This window comes from Ictidomys tridecemlineatus, chromosome 10 (assembly GCF_052094955.1).
Source record: "Ictidomys tridecemlineatus isolate mIctTri1 chromosome 10, mIctTri1.hap1, whole genome shotgun sequence".
Classification (NCBI taxonomy): Eukaryota; Metazoa; Chordata; class Mammalia; order Rodentia; family Sciuridae; genus Ictidomys; species Ictidomys tridecemlineatus.
Genome location: NC_135486.1, coordinates 35,768,746 through 35,791,088, shown reverse-complemented (window position 1 = coordinate 35,791,088; position 22,343 = coordinate 35,768,746). Strand labels below are relative to the sequence as shown.

At 44.7% G+C, this 22,343-nt stretch overlaps 2 protein-coding genes across 3 annotated transcripts in view; one reads left to right on the top strand and one right to left on the bottom strand.

Annotated features, from left to right (window-relative positions):
* Positions 1-22,343, bottom strand: part of LOC110598573 (uncharacterized) — a 71,277-nt gene that overhangs the window by 35,215 nt on the left and 13,719 nt on the right. The window lies entirely within an intron of this gene.
* Positions 69-21,172, top strand: Cd34 (CD34 molecule). 2 transcript variants are annotated; one of them, XM_005329467.5, is made up of 8 exons: positions 69-223; positions 9,415-9,600; positions 10,197-10,444; positions 11,808-11,888; positions 18,293-18,443; positions 18,663-18,715; positions 19,023-19,187; positions 19,879-21,172. In XM_005329467.5, the coding sequence occupies exons 1-8, from the start codon at positions 145-147 to the stop codon at positions 20,062-20,064; spliced, it is 1,149 nt and encodes a 382-aa protein (XP_005329524.2). In that variant the 5' UTR covers positions 69-144; the 3' UTR covers positions 20,065-21,172. The 2 variants fall into 2 exon arrangements, with proteins under 2 accessions (XP_005329524.2, XP_013215861.2); XM_013360407.4 differs by lacking the exon at positions 19,879-21,172 and adding an exon at positions 19,723-19,859.

Genomic DNA, 22,343 nt, shown 5'->3' with positions numbered 1-22,343 from the left:
TTGCCAAGACTAAAGAGGGAGGAGGGGAAAAAAAAGCAAGAATCCCCCACCCCCTCCGGGCGGAGGGGGCGGGAGGAGCGCGTCCCGGCCGGGCCCAGCAGTGTCTTCCACTCTGTGCATCTCTTCGGGAGCGGCGCGGGAAGGATGCTGGGCCGCAGGAGCGCGCGCGCGGGGCCCGGGATGCCGCGGGGCTGGACCGCGCTCTGCTTGCTGAGTTTGCTGCGTGAGTATGGATCTCGCGCCGCGCCGGAGCGCCTTCCCAGCGGGGAGGGTCGAGCTGCGGCTGGGCTGAGCCACAAACAGAGCTGCGCGAAGGGAAGGGACCCCTGCCCCACCCACGCACTGTCGCCCACCAATGCTCTGGAGGGACCAGCGTTTCACCTGGGACTCGGTGGCGGTGGCAGGGGAAAGACACCACGGGAATGTAAATTTACCCGAGGTGTGAGCCGGACAACACGGCTCGCTGAAATGGACTAAAATAAAGCGCTTTGGAGATGCCAACGTCTCGGCGTTGCCAAAGGTGCGGAGCGCAAAGTTGGAGCGGGAGCCAGGAGAAGGGGGAGGAGGGAAGCCGGAAAGTTGTGCGGCTGTTGGTTGATTCAGAAAGCAACGTCCCGGAGCGGGTTGGTGGGAAGGGCCCCGGCGCCCACAGTCTACTAGGTCCGGGGATCCACAATGGACATTAAGGAATTCAAGGGAAGCCAACAGGGGGTGAGGTGCAGGGTCCTGGGAGTCCTGGAGGAAGGCCGAGTTGGGTGAGCAGAGGCGTTTGGAATGAACAGCCCTTGAGGTTGGGGGAGGGGGGTGATCTTGCATTAAAGATTGGAAAGCAAAATTAGAATTACCCCTCCAGATACCGCTGGGATCCTACTAAGGGCTCCCTGCCTCTCTGTCTTCACAATTCCTCACCCCTGCACAAACTCAAAGTAGTTATTGCTCGCCTCCAAGTTCTAAAGCTAGCAGACAGGTCAGGACACTCCTTGCTCACCCCCACACACTCTTAAGCTCTTGCTCTCACTTTGGAAAAAAATAGTAGGCACTCGCTAAACATAATTAATTGTTTTCATTGGGGAAATAACCTTTCCATCTCATCTCACTTAGAGGTTTGAAACTTTGTAAGTCGCTCTCCCTTTTATTAAACAACTCTCTAGGCATCCCAGTTCTCAACTCACTACATGCTAAAGACCACCCACCTTGGGTGGCCCTGCAAAGTAGATCTGCTTGCTGGGCCTCTTTGCTCCCAGTCTCCTCTACTATCCCTGTTTGGGTCCACCCAGTTGGAGAGAGCTGGCTTGGCTTGGAGGAGGCCGAGTTAGGTTCTGGGGTTGAGTGTTTGTAAACCTTGGACACGCTCTTTAGACAGGGATAAAGCTGTTGGTGAGGTTTTGAAACCCTAGAATGGGTGCTACACTGTTCCTTCATAGCAGGGGCAAGTTGACCAATGGCTCAGATTCCCATCAGATGCTGCACTTTCTTTTGGCCACACAGCTCATGCTGACCTGGGCCTGGGCTAAGGGAGGCCCACCCTTTTTTATTTCCTCAGCTGGCTAGTATCATTCTTGCCTTGGCCTGCAGAGGAGGGCTGGTGGGGGGGATGTAGTGCAACTGCTGCAAAACCTCGGACAGATGTACTGGGAAGTTCAGCATCTCAGCTTTGGACTGAAGAATAGTCTACTACTTGGACTTAATGCTTTCCCCGAGACCTCTCTAGGGTTTCTGTTTAGATTTTTTTTTTTTTAATATTAGGAGTTATTTTCTGTCCTGGGTATATTGTAGGATAAATGAAATGAGTGACTATATAAGTCGAAATGCTACCAATGGGCCATTGCAAAAAAAAAAAAAAAAGAGTGCAATTATTACTGAGAAATTTAATGTGGAGTTCTGTGATGTCTTATTACCATCCCAATGAAGAACTTGGTCTCAGGAGCTCTATGCCTGTGAGATTGGCATGAACACAGGCATAGCAGCTAACCACAAATGGGCTCTCTTTGCAGAGGGTGGGTTAGGGACCCCTGGGCAGCATAGCTTTAGCTACCAGCCCGGTGGGAAGCCTTTCAGTAATTAATTAGGGATCCTTTTTCTTTTCTTTTCTTTTTTTTCCAGGCTTGGGGTCTCTTTTTCCTTCAAAGTCTATAACTCCCCTCACTCTGACAACACCCCCAGTCCTGCTGGAATAGGTCACATTCCTTTTCTTTCTTTGGGTCCTTCGTGCCTGTGGACCCCACACCCATATCCTGTCTGGGGCTACATGTAAGAGGGGAAAAAGAAAAGGGAAAAGAATTTTATCAGATGTTTTCCAGAGGGGAGCGGACTCCACCCTTTGACTCTCTGCCACATGTCCATGAGAAGGAGTAGCCTTGGGGACCTCTGACTAAGTCAGTGGTCCCCAGTGCTCCCCCTTGTAGGGCCAGCCCAGTCTGCACAACCTTTGCAAATCCTGGACTTCACAGCATTCCTGTTTGGCTGATAGAGCTTGCTAGGGCCCGGGCCCTTTTCTTATCCCTTTGGCTCCACCTCCTGGGCCTCCTCATCGCCTTCCTTTCCTGAGTCTTTGTCTCCAAATGCTCAGGGCAAGAAGTGCCAAACTGCAGCAGATAAACCCAGGCACAGAGTCCTACAAAAACAAATAATAAGGAGGAACAAATTCCACTCTTACGGTCTCATTGCCTTATTTCCTTTAGACCCTGGGCTCGAAGGCCTGGGCTTACATTCAGGGTTGGATGGTTACCCAGCTCCACCCTCAGGGCACTTGGGCCTCTCTCTCTCATGGATTTCAATTGATCTAACTAAAAGTCCTGTGGTGTGGAGAACAGGAAGCATGAAGGTATGGGAAAAGAACAAAACTCCACCCTCCAATAGAAACTTCTCATGGTTGCCAGGGCAGAATTTCCATATTTTTTTGGGCTTCAGCTTCTCTAATGAGAACATTTTCTTCCCTCTAGTTAACAAATGAAAACACATTCTCTACAATATTTTGTCTAAAGGGCCCTGGTTTTTGTGCTATAAGGCAAAAGATGCGTGCATTTTGGGAGGGCAGAGATCAAATAGAGAGACATGACAAGGTGTACTTCACTGGACCCGCACTGTGGGTCCCATCAGGGAATGAATCATTTCCCTTCAGGTGCAAGGGGAAAAGCCTTTTGGCTTAATTAGGAGGTCTGTTCCTTCCTGATTTGGAAAAAAAATAAAATGAAATAAAAACAGATACCCCTTAGGGAAGTGGCATCTCTAGATATCGGTGCTCCATTGTTAAAGAAAATGTGTTAATTGGATCTTTGGGTGAGAAAGCCAACAACCTAGACAAACCCTGGATGTGCAAGGGCAGACGGGAGACAGGCTTGCTAAGTGTGATAAACTGGGCTTTGTGTTTGGGTGGTCTCAAGAGACAAAGGCTAGAGGGCTCCAGAGCCCAGGGAGAGGAGACCTACCTGCAGCAAGAGAGGAACAGTGATGGGTGGAGGGTGGAAAAGACCTGGCTAAGAAGATTCCTTGTAGTATGACGTCATTAGCATGGTAAGATATGATGTTTCAAGGTTATACCCTCATCTTTCCTGGGATGCCCTGTAATCTTGCTCCACACTCTCAAACCTTGAGTGAAAATCATTTTTTGCCTACTGGTCTTGTGTAAGTGGTTCTCCGCAGAGACTAAAGGAATGGGTGCTTGGCTAGCTTATGTTGAAGTAGTGTAATAATGAGTACAATAGATATGGAGCTGCAATCCAAGGGTCACAGGAGCTAAAAGAAAACTGAAAGACATGAGTGGAAGAAATGTAGGCAATCCGAGGATCCTTGGGATATTGAGGTTCCAAAGTAAATGGATGGGGTCAAGACTATAAAAGAAAAATCTCAGTACACTGGGGATGATCAGGCCACAGATTCTTACCTGGTTTATGCCTGCACCTTAGCTTTCCCTTAGGAAGACGTCAGCCCAGCCCTTTGTTCTAGTTTAGTATGTTTCCAACTCATGGTAGATCAGAGGGTTGGCAGGGACCCCTAACAAGGATGTTTCCTGAATGCTTCCAGGAAACATGAGGGGCTTACTTATCTCACAAAGTAGCTCATCTCATTAAAAAAACAAAAACAAACAAAAAAAACCTACATTAAGTTTTATCCTTGTATTGCAGTGAAATTAGCTTTACTGTAACTTCTAATCACTATACTAATTTTTTTTTGGATTGTCATAGGTTTAATCTGGTTCTTCATGAAAATCCCTAAAGACCATTTTAGTCAGCCCTACTAGACTGTGGAATCCTTAAGAGATTTATTTAAATTACATTGACACTAATGCCTAATGGAGGGAAGGAATCAAACTGGCTTATATTGTGCTCTCTATAGAACTGAGCAAGACCCTTTTCACATCTTTGGTGCTTCAGGGGGGAAAATGTGCATACACTGTTTAAGTGAAATGAATCTTGAAAGAAGTCATTTATTCTCCCTTCTCAGATTCTTCTTTTTCAGATCAAGGGTCAGCAAAACTTTTCCTGTATAGACCTGGATAGTAAATATTTAAGGTTTGGGGAGCTCTACAGGGTTTCTCATGCACTCTTTACTTTGTATTATTTTATGACACTTAGAAATGTAAAAGCCATGCTTGACTCACTGGCTATACAAAATCAGTCCCTGGGCCAGATTTGTTCCGCCAGCAATAGTTTGCCAAGCCCTGATCTAAATGAAATAATGCTAGGTCTTCAACAGTGTGACTTGATTTCTAGAAATCTAATCCTGGTTGTCTTTATGTGGACACTCCCTAATTTAATATAGTTCCTCTTAAAACCAAGCATCAGAATGAGACTGCCATAGTAGAAGCCATAGGTATGAACATATCCAGCGCACCTATTCGACCCTACTGCTTCTCCTGACATCCCAGGATGATCCTCAGTGCCATGGGTAAAACACACAAGAATAAGAATGGCCCCACCACTCAAGATATTTGTAGTCTAACTGAGGCGACAGTTAGACCTATCCTGAGGAAACAGCATATGTGATTTTGTGCCAGATGAGTGATAGAGATAAGCCTTCTGCTCTCTGGGGAGCAGAAGGAAGGGGCTTATCATAATGACAGCTGCTGGCTTTTAAACAGCTACCAGACAGGCAAGTGCTGTACACTTGGTGACCTCCTTTGTTCCTCAAAACAACCAGGAGGTAGGGTTTGTTTTTTAATCCTCATTTTATAGGAAAGGTTTGGAGAGTTAAAATAAGACCATTTATGAGGCTCTGGGCTCCAACTGGTCCTGTCTGAGGACATGTGCCTTCCACCAAGATACCCAGGAACTCCTTCAAAATGCTTCACTTGGGCTGGAAGCTAGCGAGTGGGCAGATTGGGGCTGGCTGTCAGCTGCCCAAGAAACAGCATGGTTAAAAAAAAAAAAATATGAGAGACCTATGAAAAGTAAGACCAAGTATAGAAAACCTCAGTCTCTTCAAGTATGGGAATTTACTTATAACAGCTTCCTGGAGCTCTGAGAATTTGTAAACCTCCTTTCATGACCAAAAGAATCTTCAACATACTAATTGTAGGTGGAAGTATTTTCAAATGCATTGCGGGTTCCTCTGCTTCTTCAGAGTACACCCCCAGATAAAAGGACTTTCAACCTTCATGACTCAGATGGATCATGAAAATAACGTAGCTCTGTTGCAACTCAGTGACATTGTTAATGCTTATGAAGGTGTGTATCTATTTACTCCTCATCAATGATACCAGACTAGTGCGGGTTTGGTACCCATGTATGCTTTTTCATTTATTTTAGTTTCTCAGTTGTCGGCTGCTGCTGCTTCTTATTTGCTTCTAATAGTTTCTTTCTAATTGTCAGCTTTGGCTAAGATAGCAAATAACCAAGTATTTTAAAATTGCATGTCCAACAAGAAAAATGGCTTCTATATAAATACCTATAAGTTCAATGTGTGAATTTTGCTACATGAATTCTGTGACATCTATTTGACTTCTCATTTGTTAACTTCCTGACACCTTGTTTCTTCCCTGGCTCCAAGTGTGTGCGTCAAGATCCTATAGGACAACTAAGGTCAGATAGCCCTTACAGTGGTGCAGTTAATAAGGACGGGCTGAGGAGTAAACAACAGAAGGTGGCCTTTTATTCAGTTTTAAGTTGAACTACAGTTCTCTGCAGGGATGGGGTCAAGGGCTGTTCCTCTTGTCTAGAATGGACCACAGTGGAGGTTTCATCAATTGTCTCTCAGCGTCTGACAGATTCCCACTGACTTGTAGGCTGCTGTTAGTCCCCTACAGAGCCGCAGGTCAGAAGCTCAGAAAAAGAAAGGCCAGTGTTTGATGGTTTCAGGCCATGGATGTGAAGGGGAAGAGAATAAAAAGAAGCCTGCAGTCAATCTTGACTCTTTGTCTGTCATTCCTTCAAGACACGATCTCTTTGGTGAACTTTTAAAGGGAGCCCTGGAGACTGAAGCCCAGGGACTCAACTGAGTGACCTCAGTGATAGTAGCCAGGTCAGGATTGGCTCCCTAGCCATAAGGCCTCCTTGCTTTGTGCCAGTTTATACAGAGCCCGTCCCTCAGCCTTGCCTTTCTGCCCTTCCTTTGTCTATGTCTCTAGTGTTTCAGAGGTTCTCTGCTCACCCTCGGGCTCACAGCCATGAATGTGACGTTAGGGTCCCCTTCTCATTTGCAAACAGATTATAGTACCTTCCTCCATGCTTAACCAAACAGTGGGAGGGAGGAGGCTGCTGCAGCTGGGAGCCGGTCCCCCGCGGGTCAGTAGCTGGCCTAGGTCCAGAGTTGCTTCACTATTCTGGAACAGACACCTCTGTCTTCAGAACTAGCAGCAGGTCTCTGTTCACATCTGGAAAAGTTCAAAAGTGTTTGTCTGGGTGAAGGAGGCCCCTTGGGGGAGGGGGTTCAAAAGCATGACATCATTTCAACCAAGCCTTGCTTCCTTTGGAGAGGGAAAAGGGCTGGGCCAGGCTGGACCAGATGAGATTCCCAGGAATTGACGTGTTTGAAGAGAGAAGGGAGGGTGTGGGCAAAAAGAGGGTGTCAAGGGGAGATTCCAGGGGTGCCTTGGAATGGTGCCTTGAGCATGATCTTTCATTTCAGTGTCCTAATGTCACCAACACCTGCTCCCTATAATGAATTCATGTCCTAGAGTCAGATTAGTGAGGGGGGGGGTCCTATCTAAAAAAGGAAGTAGCATGAATTGACTTTCACATCTATTTTATTTTGATCAACCCACCTCCCATCTAAGCCAGATAAGAACTCACCCATCCTTGTTTCTCCAGAAGTGTGAAGAATGCATTTGGGCCCTTAGTAGTTTAGACCCAGCCTGACCTCCTTACAACATGATGAAGGAGTCAGCTGAACACCAGTGTCTGTCACTACTTGCCCTACATCATCTATGATCTTGCCTCTTGGTCAACACCTTGGTAATTTATGTTCTTTATCTCTAAAATGGAGATAGTAATATTTCATCTTCTGCCTGCTTTCCTATCACCTAAGAGAAAAAAATGACTATACATTTGCTGTTGATATTAATCTACTTGCAGCCTGCTGGGGAGGAAGGCAGATGTGGTAGAGTGAAACCCTGGTCACCACCTTTAGGGGAAGCCTCCTTGGCCTCAGGTTAATTGACTTGAAGCTAAAAGTCTGACTTCTTTCTTGATGCCGAGGGATCAAGAGGTTTCATTGTACAGTGCTGTTTACCTGCAAACCTCTGAAAAACAGACCTAGATCTTAAGCAGGAAAATTTGGAGACAAGCTTTAGGGTGTCTTGGGATCCTCAGAGGCATTTCCTTGAGGATGGTACTGCAAGTGTGAACTATGGATACTAAGTCGACCTCTAACATTTACAGAGCCCAAGGCCAGAGTACAACAGAGGCCCACGTTCTGTATGTCTACACTTATAACTTCACAGTTTTAAAGCAGGCCAACTAACTGGTAAATAAAATATCTTTCATCTTTGTTAACTTGACAAACATAACCTTCATGGCTACTTGGAAGGCCAGGTGTGAATTTGGGATTCTCACACTCTTGAAATTCAGTACACAATTTGACTTATCAGGAAGAGATGGACCCTCACCCCAGCCGAATTCTTTTCTCTTCTTCCCTATGACTTGGGCCCACGCTCTGGGGGATTCTTGCATGGATGCATGGATCACCCCACCTATACCCTGCAAGTGGCCAGCACTTGATTACCAGTGGGCCTTCGCCTTATACCTCCTAGTGTTGCAGTTCACCCTTAAAAAGATGGGCTGGGGAAAACTCCATGCAGATCTCAGATGTGAGAAAAGAATCATTTGAACAAGAAGTCAAAGAACTTCTGGTCCTCAAAGTGCGATCTAGAAGAGAGGGTACATGCCAGTCAGTCCTCACAGGAGACACAGAAGGTCCAAGGTCCAGGTGGAAGCCTTTTCCTTCCTGAATCTATAGATGGTACCACTTGGTATGCAGAATTTATGGAAATGAGGGGCAAGGACACTTGCAAAGATCTTCAGAGAATGATTAGATTCAGGAACATTCAACTAAAGTAATTTATCACTTGTTATATCATTGATTTTCTCACGTAAGGTAGACAGAAAAGACCCTCACTGAAGAGGTAAGTAAACTGAAGTACATGCACATGTGAAATCACATAGTTAGTTCTTGGTGGAGCCCCCCCGCCCGTTACACTTAATAAGAAACCAGGCTTTGTGTTCTCTGGTCCATTAGGAATTTTTAGGTTAGAGCCTCTTAAAAAAGAAATCTTGCTGCAACTGAGTTCCTTAATGAAAGGAAAGGAGAATGTATTAGAAGGTCACAAGGGAAAAGATGAGGGGGTTTTGGGAATGAGAAAAAGACCAAGAAGATTTTTTTAAAGGAGATTACATAGTGATAGTGTGATTATTCCAAGAGTTAATATGTCAGATGGAGAATGACCAAAAAAGAGAAGGATACATCAAAGAGGAAATAGAAACTTGTCTTCCCTTAGATTTTTTTTTTATCTCTGCCATATATGTATGTGTGTATATCTCATATATCTCAGGTGTAATTTTGTATTTTAATATTTTACTAAACACTGATGAACATTACCTCATATTTTCACATTGCAGCTTGGAATTTATAGATTTTTATTTGGGAAAATTTTGTATATGAGTGTGTAGTGATTGTGGTATATTAAGTGTATATGCCATTTATCCTATTAGAATTCATTTTGATGCTTGCAACTTTTTCCTCCTACAGTTAATACTACCCTAGACACTTGGGTGCATATAAATTTTTATTTCTCTGTTTGCTCTGGAAAAATCTAGTAATAGGAAATTAGTCCACTGTCCAGGAGGATTTACTGCTGTTTCATTGCCAGGGGCAGGAGGGGATATTCCAAAAAGTTTCTGCTTGAAGCTAAGAAATTGTGTCAGGAGATGTCATGATGCTCCAGAGAGGTTCTGACTTTTCCTCCTTGTTTCCGTATAGCTTCTGGGTTCACAAATATGGAGACCACGACTATTGTTACCCCAGAATCAACCTCCATGAGTATGTCTTCTGAAAGTGTTCCAACAAGTGTACCCAACCAGGGAAACATAACACAAACCAACCCTGGAAATAACAGTTTCCATCCTGGCGTTCAGAACAGCAGTGAGACCACATCAGTCATCTCAGGTAAAGAATTTGTCCAAGTTCCTCAAGCAATGCTGCTGGTACTTTTATAAAGCAGATAGAATGTTTGCAGACCATGTCCTCTGCCACAGATAGAATCAAACTAACCCTTGCATTAGTACTTTGGGCATCTTGCTTAGGGTACTCTGACGTAGGTTCTAGATAATTCTTCCAATGATGACATCTTTCTCAGGTCAATGAATTGACAGCTGCTCCTGAGGAGTGATTCTCCCTGTAATGCTCATCTCATGCTGAGTTCAGCTGGTAATAAAGATCAGATGAGGACTGCATAGAGCATAGATCATGGTCTCTTTGAAGGGCTCTAGGTTCATCTTGGGCAACTTCAGCTTCTCTAAGACAGCATGTAATTCACTTTCAGAATCTGGAGGGCACCTCGAACACATGCTAGATTATAGCTGTGGTTCCAACAATGGCTTGGAATGAGTTTGATCGAGATAAGGAGATGAAATAACAATACCTTCCCAAGCTCCTGTTTCTATGTAAAAATCCCTGTCCATGTCATGAGCTGAGGTTGTATGTGTTCATTTGTATATATGTGCCTGTGCACACATGCACATTTGAGTTTTGGTGTATTCCAGGGGCTACGGACAGCTGGACATCTACTTCTAGGGTCACCCAAGTCCCCGAAACCACAAACTCTTCTGTCCAGTCACACACCTCTGTAGCCACCACAGTGTTCACCACCCCAGAAAATGTGTCAACTTCAGAGATGACCTTGAAGCCACCTGTAAATGTTTCAGATTACTCACCCAATAGCACCAGCTCTGTGATAACATCACCCACGGAACCCTATACACCATCTTCTCCTACCCCAAGCATTATCAAGGTGGGTAAATTGGGCCCAAAGGCAGATTGCCTTCTCACTTCATATGCAAGCAAGCTCTCTTTCCCTCTTTTCATACCAGCTGATGATGAAATTTGGATCATATGGGAATCAGCACAGAAATATGCACTCTGAATATTGCTGGGAGGCGTCAGAAATGGGGGAAAGAGCACACTCAGGTGGCAAGGGTGAGCTTTGCTTTGGGTATTACATTTTTTTCTAATAGAAAGCAAAGGAGATTCTCAGAGATCCATCCAGTCTTTTATGGTTCCTTCTATACCTATAGGTGTGGCTTTGACTTGGGCACCATTTCCCTTTGGGAATATTTGGAATCCATGTCCCATTTAAGGGAGCTGCTTCTCTCACTATATTTAGGACAAATAGCATTTTGTCTGCGTGAGAGAGTTTGGTGGTTGTGCCAGGCATAGAGAGGCAGTGAGGGTGCCATTGGCAGTGGTAGGAACTGAGTGCACTTGGGATGGTTAGCTCAGCCTGCCCTTCTGAGCCTTGAGACATGTGGCTGTCAACAGTTTTTAGCATGAAGAGTAGAAAATCTGAATGCATGCAGCCTTAGGACAGACATGAGAGGCCAACCTAGTTTCTGTTTCTAAAGAGCCAGCATAAGAATCTGGACAGTCCTAAGGGCCAAAAGGCGAATGGGTGTGTCTCCAGGATCTGTCTGGCCATCCCACTGTCTGTCTGTCTGTCTATATGGGCTTCCTGCAAGTGTGCAATTGACTAGAAGAAAAATAGCCCAACTGGCAAAAGATTCCCTCTCCCATTTCTGTATCATTGGAGCCAGTGTTTACCAAATTGTAAATAGTGACTTGCCTATAAGCCCAAGCCAGTAACCCAGTAATGAACGATTTGATTATCCAACAGGGATAATGTGTAAAATGGAAGAATACAGAATCAATACAGGCCGAGTATCCCTTATCTGAAGTGCTTGGGACCAGAAGTGTTTTGGGTTTGGGATTTTTTTTTTTTTTAATATTTACACGTAAAATGAGATATGCTGGGGGTTGGAGACGGGACCCAAGTCAAAACACAAAATGTGTCTGTTACATACATACACATATACGTATATCCATAGCCTGAATGCAATTTTATACAATATTTTTCAATAACTTTGTTCATAAGACAAACTTTGTGATGTGACATCTTTGCTTACTGCATCATGTTGGTACTCAAAAAGTTCTATTTGGGAGCCTTTCAGATTTGGGATTTTTGTCATTGACAAATTTAAAATTTCCTGTTTCCTAAAACCTTTTAAGGGAGTACCTCATAGAAATCCAACTGGAAAGGAGGTAGGAAAGAAATGAAGGACAAAGATACTCACTTGTATTTTGTTTTTGTTTTAATACAGGGAGAAATCAAATGCTCAGGAATTAGAGAAGTGAGATTGACTCAGGGCATCTGTCTGGAGCTAAATGAGACCTCTAGCTGCGTAAGTCAACCCTGACCTGCTACCTCCTCCCTTCCCCCACACACCCTCTGAACATCCTTAAACCATCTTGGATTGGGCCAGATTTTGGTAGGGGTCTGAGGAGTTCAGCAGGGAAAGGCTGCTTCTAACGTTGAGTGTTGTATTTTTGGGGAGTAAGAGGCCCCATCTGGTGGGCAAAAAAGGCAAAACCAATTGGAATAAAATTTTGTTATTTTATGTCATATTGAAGTATGCTTTTATGTTGAGAAAATCCTTTTTATTATCCAGATATAAATTAGTCAACTAATTCTAGTGGTATAATCCATGCAGAATTTATTTTGTTGTAATGCTGTATTTTCCATATAACTGTTTTTCCTAACGTTATTTATTGAATGATCACCTCATTCAATAAAGCTTATATTTAATTTACATGGTAGCTTACAGCTTTTTATATGTGAGGGCACATTCTTTTTATCTTTTTATTTTGTTTACTTTTATCTTTTTACTTTGTTTATGCTTTTGTCCGTTTTAAAATGTAAGGGTTTTTTGTTTATTTGTACTTTTAATACACAGCTAATAAGGTCTTTCCTCGTTATACTATAAAAAATATATAGTAGTTTCCAGCTCTTCTTTTAGAAAATCTTTGAAGACATTTGTCAGCATCCAAAAAAATTCCCACCACCATTTTAATTGGAACCATTCTAAAATCCTTCATATTTCCCCCCCTCCCCCAGTATTCTTTGGCATTTCTAAGCCTTGTGTGTTGTTGTTAAATTTATTTATTTATTTATTTTTAATTTAGATTTTTTTCTTCCTTACAAGTTTTTTGTTTGGTTGATTTTTTTGTTTGTTTGTTTCTTTTTGTTTTGTTTTTTTGGTCCAGTGCTAGGGATCAAACTCAGGGCCTCATGCGATTTAGGCAACTTTACCACTGAACTATACCTCTAGTCCGTTTCTCTGTAGGTTTGATGGATTTCTTAAGCTTGTTAATAACACGGTATCCTATTATATATTCCAGTTGATTATTGTTGGGATGTTAGAAAGTTAATGGAGTTTCGAATAATTACCTTGGGTTTAACCATTTTCTTGGACTTGCTTATTAATTCCAGTAGTTTTTTTATTTGGTTCTTTTTAGTTTTTGAGGAAAGCACGTGCATGGTGGGTACCAAATAGACTATTTAGGCCTGTCTTCTGTACCTACACTCTGTAGACACATAAATCTCTATTATTCTCCCTTTGCTCCCCATCCTTAGCTCCAGGCAGCCAAGGAGAGGGAAGGTGACACTGCAGTGTCCTCAAACACCTTTTTCTACATCTCAGAACGTTCATTAGCAGAGCGTGTCTCCCCAGGTCTGATTTTGCATTCTCTCTGCTGCAGTGCCAGCTTAATTTAGCTTTGGTGGTTGTTTCTAAAATGTGAGATTACTTTATCGTCTTATTCTATACCTGTTGGTTGAATGGAATTCGCCAAAATATTTTTTTTAAATGTTTATTTTTTAGTTTTAGGTGGACACAATATTTTTATTTTACTTTTTTAATTGTTCTTTTAAAAGAGAGAGAGAAATTTTCAAATATTTATTTTTCAGTTTTTGGTGGACACAACATCTTTATTTTATTTTTATGTGGTGCTGAGGATCGAACCCAGTGCCTCACGCATGCCAGGCGAGCGTGCTACCACTTGAGCCGCATCCCAAGCCCCACCAAAATATTTTTAACTGTGGTAAAATACACATAATCTAAAATGTACCCTCAGAACCCTTTTTAAGTGTATAGTTCAGTAAGGTACATTCACATTTTTGTACGAGTCTCCAGGACTCTTTGCATCCTTCAAAACTGGAACCCTTAACCTGCAGAAGAATTCCACACTCCTCCAGGCCCTGCTCACCTCCATTCCCTCTGTGTCTGTGAGCTTGGCTACTCCTCTACCTACTTCACAAAAAGTAGAATCATGTGGTATTTGTCATTTTGCAACTGACTTATTTCACTTAGCATAACGTTCTCCAGGTTCACCCATACATAGCATGCATCACAAATGCCTTCTTTGATAAAGTTGGATAATATTCCATTGTGTGTATATATTCCATTTTATTGATCCCTTCATCCACTTGTAGATATTTGGATTTTTTTCCACCTTTTAGCTACGGTGAATAATGCATCTATAAACGTGAGTGTGCAAATTGTTTCTTTGACACCCTGATTTCAGTTTTGGAGTATGTATTTAGAAGTGGAATTGCTGGATCACATGGTAATTCTGTTTTTGAGGAACCACATACCGTTTTCCATAATGGCTGTATCGTTTTACATCACTATAATAGTGCTCAGGGTTCCCAATTTCAACACTTGAAATTTTCTGATTTTTTTTATAAAAACTATCTTATTTGGTGTGAAGTAGTAGCTCATTATCATTTCAATTTTCATTTCCCTGATAATTAGTGATGATGGGAATCTTTTCATGTACAGATTGGCTGTTTGTGTGTATCTTCTTTGGAGAAATAATAATTCAAGTCCTTTGCCCACAAATTTGTTTTTTTACTACTACTTTTTTTTTTCTTTTGTGGTGCTGGGGATTGAACCCAGGGACTTGTGCATGCAAGGCAGGCACTCTACCAACTGAGCTCTATCCCCAGCCCTACTGCTACCTTTCTCTAGTGCTACATCTGTTTATGTGCAGGGCTTGTTTCTACTCAACTAGCTCACATTACTCTTATTCTGTCATATTGACTTCATCTGGGCTGGGCTGCCTCCAGCCCCCAGATCACATCTCCAGCCCCCGCCTTCTTTGCCCTCTGCCCAAACACTAAAGGTCAGTTTCCATGCACAAAACATAAGCTCGAGATGAAAAACTTATGAAGACAGTGTGTCTCTTGGAAAGAACCTGAGCTCTAGAGACAATCTAGTTTCTCGCCCTTGGTTACTGTCCCTTTGTTGTTTGACTTCTAACAGGTCCTTGAATTACTCCAGTCCTTGTGTCAAAATATAATTTTTACCTGCACTGTCAGATGCACACTGCAAAGTAAAAATAACATTATTTTTGAAAGGGCTGGTTGAGGGCGATTAATCCTAAAATTTCAGCATTGGGAAATAAATGACTTCAAGGTCTTTAGAAAAATGCCTGTCCCTCCCCTCACTCCCATCTCAGTGCCTGAGGTTCTTCTTACACATGTTTGGAGACTTTGCAAAGTTTGAATATGCTGCTCTGGAAAGGTTAGATGGTTTTATTATTTCTCCAAAGTCACATGTATGAGCAGATATAATTAGGGGCTCATAAATCTGATTCTCATGAATAAAATGGTGAGGTTGTGGCTTCCTCCTGCCCACTCTCCCATGATGTTTGCCCGCGCAGTGTCTCTTGGGGGAGGATGTTTATTCTGAGCATCCGGAGAAGCATTGTGCTTTGTTCAGGACCCACCTGCTCCTCTCTAGGCCCAAACACAATTCACTGAGGCCCTTGGATTCCAGAGTGGGAGGCTAGCTGCTGTTATTCCCTTGAATTTAGTCCAAGAAGTTAAGCAAGGGGGGGGGGGGAACCCCATGTGGAAGTGGGTTATTAAGTTGAACAACAATTCCTTGAATTCTGTTGTTTGCTTACTTTTATGATTAGTGCAGTCCAGGTTCAAAATTATGTATGGTACACCCTTGCCCCCCACCTTACTCACACACTCAGAAGTCTTACAGTCTAATTAGAGAGAAACGATAGACAGAATATGGTAAAATATGGACTCTATGTGATATTGTATATAGGTCTTGCTATTAATATAGTAATAGCTGCCATTTATCTAGTGTCCACTAGGTTCCCAGTGTATTGGACATTGTTCATACAATGTCTCTTTAATCACCCAAACAACCCGGTTTACAGCTGAGGAACTTGACACTCAGACTAGATGCATAACTTGTGAAGATTCTAGTCAACGGCAAAAAAAGGGTTGATGCCCTGCATGTCCACTGTGATTCCCAGTTCCCTGGTGTCTTTCCCCACCAGCCTCACCTGCAGGCATTCTACCCCTTCTTCAAGGTCTATTTTGAGATGTTCCTGCTAATAACTCCAAGCCAGACATGACCTTGCCATCCTTTGTATGTCCTTAGCACTTCGATTGTACCTTTGTCATGATACTTGCTATATAAATAGTCTCTGTGTGCCTCCGTTTCTTATCCACGAAATGAAGAGAATAAATATGTCCATCTTCTAGGCTTGTGGAAGGCCTAAATGTAAATGAAGAACCCTTAGGACTGTGCCCTAGACATAGTAAGCATCATTTATTTTAATTGCTGATGCAAACAAAGACCCTACTACAGGAAGAGGAAGGAGTTTGATTGTGTGGAATTCATAGATAATCCCATCCTCAAACCCCACACAACACACACACACACACACACACATATATATATGTATATATATATATAAAAGAGAGCAGTTTTCATAGTTTATTTTTTTGGGGGGGTATTGAGGATTGAACCCAGGGGTGCTTAACCACTGAGCCACATCCCCAGTCCTTTTTTATATTTTATTTAGCGACAGAATCTCGCTGAGTTGCTTAGGGCCTTGCTAACTTGCTGAGGCTGGCTTTGAACTCAGAAAGATCCTCCTGCCTCAGCCTCCCAAGCTGCTGGGATTACAGGCGTGTGCTACCGCACCCGGCCACAGTTTCTTATATTCAGGGCTTGATAAATGCCAGAGCAGCTGCAGAGGTGCAGCTTCTGAGCACTGACAAGTAGAGGAAGGTGCCATTCTCTCTGACTACTTTAGATCCTAGGGGAGCCCTGCCCCTCTGTCTCCCTCAGGAAGCAGAGACACTTCAGAAACCTGCTGGGGAACTTCCTGCCCTCTGTCCAGAAGGCATGGTGGGTGAGGGAAGAGAACCGGGTCTACCCAATTCTCTTCCGATAGGAGACTGCTGGTCATATCCAATGTGGGGTCCACACTGCCTAATGCAAATGTATTAAAGAGCGAGACTTTTCCAGAAGAAGAGCCTCTACCCAAAGACTTACTGGGAAAACTGCAGAACTGATCTTTTAATGGAGGGAAGAAGCAGCAGGGGCCTGAGGATGCACTTCTCTGTGACCTAGTCTTGGCCAGTGATTCAGGCTACCCTTGGGCTCATGTCTTGTGACCCGGATTGACCAGCCCTGCTCTCCTCGCCTTGTCCATCATGCCCAGTTATTTTCCCTTACCTCCCTCAAATTCCAGTGGGAGGCGAAGGCCAATCTTGACCTTGCCTCGTGCAGAAGCAAAGGAACCTGGGTTTTCCTGACTTAGATCTTAGCAGTAGGAAAATACCCAGGCTCCTTTCCAACTGGGAGGACCTCTGGCCTTGCCACGAGCAGCAGCCCTGCCCGCAAACAGGAAGCTTTCTCCTCCACAGAGGCTCAGGTCTGATGACTGTCACACGCCCCAGCAGTTTTCCCCTAACAGGAAAGTTGTCAGAGCCATCAGGCATTTCCGCCTCTGCCATCTGCCATCCGGACAGAGGAGAAAGTCTTAGTTTCGGTTGTGCAGGGGAGGTCACTCTGATGGGAGGCCGCTGAAATAAGTCCCGGGAAGTGGGAGATCAGGGTTTTGAAGGGCAAAACCAATGCTTCCAATTCCTACCTTTCTTGGGACTCATTTGTTGAAGTTCATCTTCTGAGTCTGAGTTCCCGAGTCTTAGGAACCAGTCAGCAACCTTGGAGAGGGATACCTGGACTTCATTAAGATTTTCATGCTTTTGGTGGAAAAGGGGTTGAAACACCAGGTAAAAACATCATTTACATTTGAGCAGTGCCCTTTAGGAGACCCCTCTGCACAGGGAGAGGGAGGGTCCCTCATAAGTTTGTCCTCCACTCACCTTCATTGGCTTTTCTGCCATCATTGAGTCTAATGTAACCCGCAAACAAGGATTTTCTCTTAGTTATTTTTGCATTATTGTTCATCATTTCTGTTAGTGATTTCTTTTTCCTTCCTTCCTTCCTTCCTTTCTCTCTCTCTCTCTCATTATTCTCTCTCTTTTTCTTTTTGATACCAGGGATTGAACCCAGGGGCACTTAACCACTGAGCCACATCCCCAGCCCTTTTATATATTTTATTTTGAGACAGAGTCTCTCTAAATTACTTGGGGCCTCACCAATTTGTTGAACATGTGATCCTTCTGCATATGCACAAATGGGCAATCTTTAAATAAGATAACATTTCTGGAGTCTGTTCTCTGATGTCTTAGATACTAATAAGTATATGTTTTGGTACAGGGAAACTAAGGTGTTTTTTTTTTTTTTTTTTTTTTTTTTTTACTGTTTTGTTAGTAACTATTTTTTCAATTGGAATTTAAGAAAGAAAGGTTCTTCTTATGGAGGGGGTAATTTATAATTTCTGTCAGAATTCTTACCTGAGACTAAATACAGTTCAGAGGTACCGGGAAGTTCGTTTCCTACTTTCTGTTGTTCTGTTTTCTTAGGAGGACTTTAAGAAGGATAGAGGAGAGGACCTGATTCAAATACTGTGTGGGAAAGAGGATGTCGATTCTGGGACTGGCATGTGCTCCTTGCTTCTCGCCCAGTCTGAAGTTAAACCTCAGTGCCTACTGCTGGTCTTGGCCAATGGAACAGGTAAGGATGCACCTTTTCTCAGGGAGTAGGGCTGAGATTAGACAGACCTGAGGTGAAAAGATCCTGGGTTGAGATCCCACATCTGAGCTCCAGAGACCGTAGGTGCTGAGATGGACCAGCCTGGCCATCAGAGCATCTTCTAGAACAGTAATGGGAGGCTATAGCTGCATAAGTTTGTCTAGCTTACCTAGATTTCGCAATCCTTGTTTCTAATTCTAGAACTTCCCAGCAAATTCCTGCTTATGGAGAAACACCGGTCTAAGCTGGGAAAGGTAAGTTCTTTGAGATGATGGGTCTCTGAGGGAACACTGGGTCAGGGAGTAGTAATTATCTTCTCCAGAAGTTTCCCTTCCTGCCCCTCCATTCTTCTCTGACAGCCTTCACATTCTTCTGATTGAACCAAAAATTTTACAGTGCAGCTCAATTCAGAGATTTCAGTCTTAAGCCCTGTCTCAGAAATCCCCAAGGTCACTATTCATTGTTGAGTTGCACTCGGGGATATAAAGTAAGCTGGCCTTCCTCTCCTAGAAATCCTTTTCTACAAGTGACAGGCTGCCTTTTCTGTGTCTTCTCCTCAAGCTGGGGATCCAAGGTTTCACGAAACAAGATCTTGGGAACCATCAGAGTTATTCCAGAAAGACCCTGATTGCACTAGTCACCTCAGGAATCCTGCTGGCCGTCTTGGGCACCACTGGCTATTTCCTGATGAACCGTCGCAGTTGGAGCCCCACAGGAGAAAGGCTGGTCAGTTCTGGGGTCCAGGGTAAAGGAAATGAGGAAGATAGTGGTCTTCTGGGGAGGTGGGGTATCATGGGTATCATGGAGGGAGAGGAGAACTACCAGAGAAGATACTTCACCTGGGTGCTCCCGTATGGGGATACACATGCATGCATATACCATATCTGTTGAAAAATCAAACAACATAAAGCAAGATGGTGGGTGAAGTAATGGGGCCAGTCCGCTTATTCACTCTCAGAGCAGATGATTCATGTCATTGTGTTTCCTGGGCTAGTTCAGCTGAGCACAACCAGAACCGACCACTAAGTCAACCATACTTATTTATAAGCATATTGAAGGCCCAGTAGGTGCCATCTTGCTTCTACTTTTGAAGTGTTCTGGACAAGGGGAGGACAAGACTGAGACGTGCCTCTTGGCCTTGGGAGGTCACCTACTCTGGGGAGTTTATTCCACCCTTAGGACGGCCAGTTTTCTTGGGGGAGTTGGCTACTGGGCTCTGGTGGCGCGGTGTGGTGCCTCTCCTCTGTCCTTTTTCCTCCAGGAGCTGGAACCCTGACTGCTCTACGGGAAGAAAGGAGCCTGCACGTGCAGCTGCGTCTCCTCTCCCTCCCTTCCCCTCCTCCCTCTGGTCTCCCTCCTCACAGTGTCTCACACCCCTGCTGACCAGATAATGCTACTTTATTTATACACTGTCTAGGGCGAAGACCCTTATTACACGGAGAACGGTGGAGGCCAGGGCTATAGCTCAGGACCTGGGTCCTCCTCTGAGGCTCAGGGAAAGGCCAGTGTGAATCGAGGGGCTCAGGAGAACGGGACCGGCCAGGCCTCCTCCAGAAACGGCCATTCAGCAAGACAACACGTGGTGGCTGATACCGAACTGTGACTTGGCTGGGTGGGGCAAGACTGGGCAGTGTCCAGGAAAAAGTGGCCCCTCTCTGCCTCTTGATCACATACTGCCTCCGTGCTGGAGGCAACATCTCTCATGTCCTACCCTTCCCCACTGTGTGCACCTCAGAGGCCGTTCCTGGGGCCCTCCACTTTCCAGGTGCCCTTTACACATTCAGCTCTCTGAGCCTAGACTCTGGTCTTTTCTTGGTAAAGGTGTGGTGGGGAAAAGCCAAGGTCCAGAGGAGCAGCCAGGGTGGTTGATGGCCTTGCAGCATCCACACAGGGACCCCCTCCTTCTCTCTTGCTCTCTTCCCCCTTACAGAAGCCCCTCGGGAAAAGGATGGGCTTCTCTCAGCTATATCTTCCTCCCAGGAGGCTTTTACTGTTTCTTCCTTGTATTTCTTTCTCCAAACTACCCCCTTGAACCTGCTCCCTTGCAATGATATAACCAGAGAAAAACACGTTGTCTTAAACCTTATCCCTTATCCTTCCTCTAAGACACTGTGGGTTTAGCCACCAGCTCCATACTTGCTTTCCCAAGTTCCTCCAAGCTTCATGTGTCTCCCTCTGTCCACATACAGAAGCTGGCACATTTTCTGGCTCCATGTTGTAGAACAAACAGCTCAGTCCTGGTTTCTCAGGGGTCACACAGAGACTCCTTGGATCAAAGTGAGCAGGAGACCAGATCCATATCTCTGAGCAGAACCTCTTGACCTGTGCTCTTTGGCAGAATTCTCTTTGTGCTGAGGCTGGATCACGGTCTCCTCTTATCTGCACAGTTTCTGTTCCCCTCCTCTGACTCCTGGGTTGAGCAGTGACCTCAGCCCCAGCAGACTTCTGTTTCTGCCTCCCCCACCCGAACCCCTTCATTGCTCTGCATCTCCAGATAGTCAGAGCCCCATGACTTCTCCCAAAGATCATAAGCTTCCTCATCTGGGGGAGACCCTTTTCTGTTGTTGTTTTTCTAGAGGGGTGAGCAGGGATCCTGGTTTCAATAACGGTTGGAAAGAGAACTTTCCAGAAATGAGGATTGGGTGGATTTTTTTTTCCTGAATAAAAAGTTGTGTGTTTAAATACTATAATTAAAGTAATACCGAACTATCTGTTCTGTGGTGCTATCCCAGCTAGATGTTCTGAATGACAGAGTAGTCCCATCAGACCCTGCAGGACCATGCAGCAATGTGGTGGGGAGGGGCCAGCCTGGGAAGAGGTTGACCATCTCAGGGGACACAGGTACCAATTAGGATGCTGAGGATCTGTGGTCCAGTGTGCCAACTCTTCTCTATGGGGGGAGGCAGGGAGGCTGGATATTTCCAGTAGTAGAGAGAACTGCAGGCTCTAATGGAGCAGGGACCTTCAGGAAGGAGGGTGATGTGCCTGGGACTTTGGAACACCCTTCTGAAAAGAGGAACACACTGGTGCTGCATGCAAAATATGCAAAACAAAGGAAAGGGATGATGTCCTAGGCAGCCTCTGTTACCAGACCATCTAGTGCCCCAGCTCAGAGCAGAAATAGCAAAGGACGATGTGGAGACTCTTCTAGAAATCTGGCAGCCAACACCAGGAGGGGAGCGGGTTTCCACCCTCAGGATTTCAGCTGCTATCTGTATGCACTCACCTCTTTCCAACTTCCAGATGCCCCCACCCCCAGACCACAGGAAATGGGGGCAGGGCGTGCTGCTGGACACTCCCAGTAGCCTCAGGAAACACCTCCAAGTGTGTCAACAGTGGCAGAGGTGGCTGGGCCCTAACAAAGGTTGATTCTTCCATTCTTATCTTGACAAAGCCAGACCTTTCCCTCTAGCCCTCCTCCTCCCCCATTTGTCTCTGGCTTTCCTCCAACTTCTCTAACCAGTGGTTCTTCCACAGAACCCAGGAGAGGTGAAGGGAGGGGGCTAGAACCCTCCTGGGACTGGAGGAAAGCAAGATGGTAATCAGAAAGAAAAATCCAGTTGGCTTCCAACTAGTAGCACATTTTGTCATGAGTGACCATTTGAGAGTGCGAACCAGTTAGAGGAAAAGAAGCAATTGGGTCTTGGAGCCATTTTCCCTGAGTGTATGAACCTGTAAGCTTTGGAAGGAAGGACTATGTTCCCAGGGTGGGGTAGGGGGTGGGAGGGATAGAGTTCTCCACCACAGCTGGGAAGCTTTGCTTCCTCAGAAAATCAAACTTTCCCACCTTCGACTTGCACATCCTGGTGCAGCAATGGCTCCACCTGCTGGCCCTGCTGAGCTCCTACTGCTCGGCCTCAATTCAAGTGGCTCCATGTTGAG

Excerpts from the sequence above, each read along its gene's own strand:
- Cd34 (XM_005329467.5), top strand. The coding sequence starts at position 145 with ATGCTGGGCCGCAGGAGCGCGCGCGCGGGGCCCGGGATGCCGCGGGGC. Across the intron at positions 9,601-10,196 it reads GACCACATCAGTCATCTCAG|GGGCTACGGACAGCTGGACA; the intron begins GTAAAGAATTTG and ends GGTGTATTCCAG. Across the intron at positions 19,188-19,878 it reads GCCCCACAGGAGAAAGGCTG|GGCGAAGACCCTTATTACAC; the intron begins GTCAGTTCTGGG and ends TACACTGTCTAG.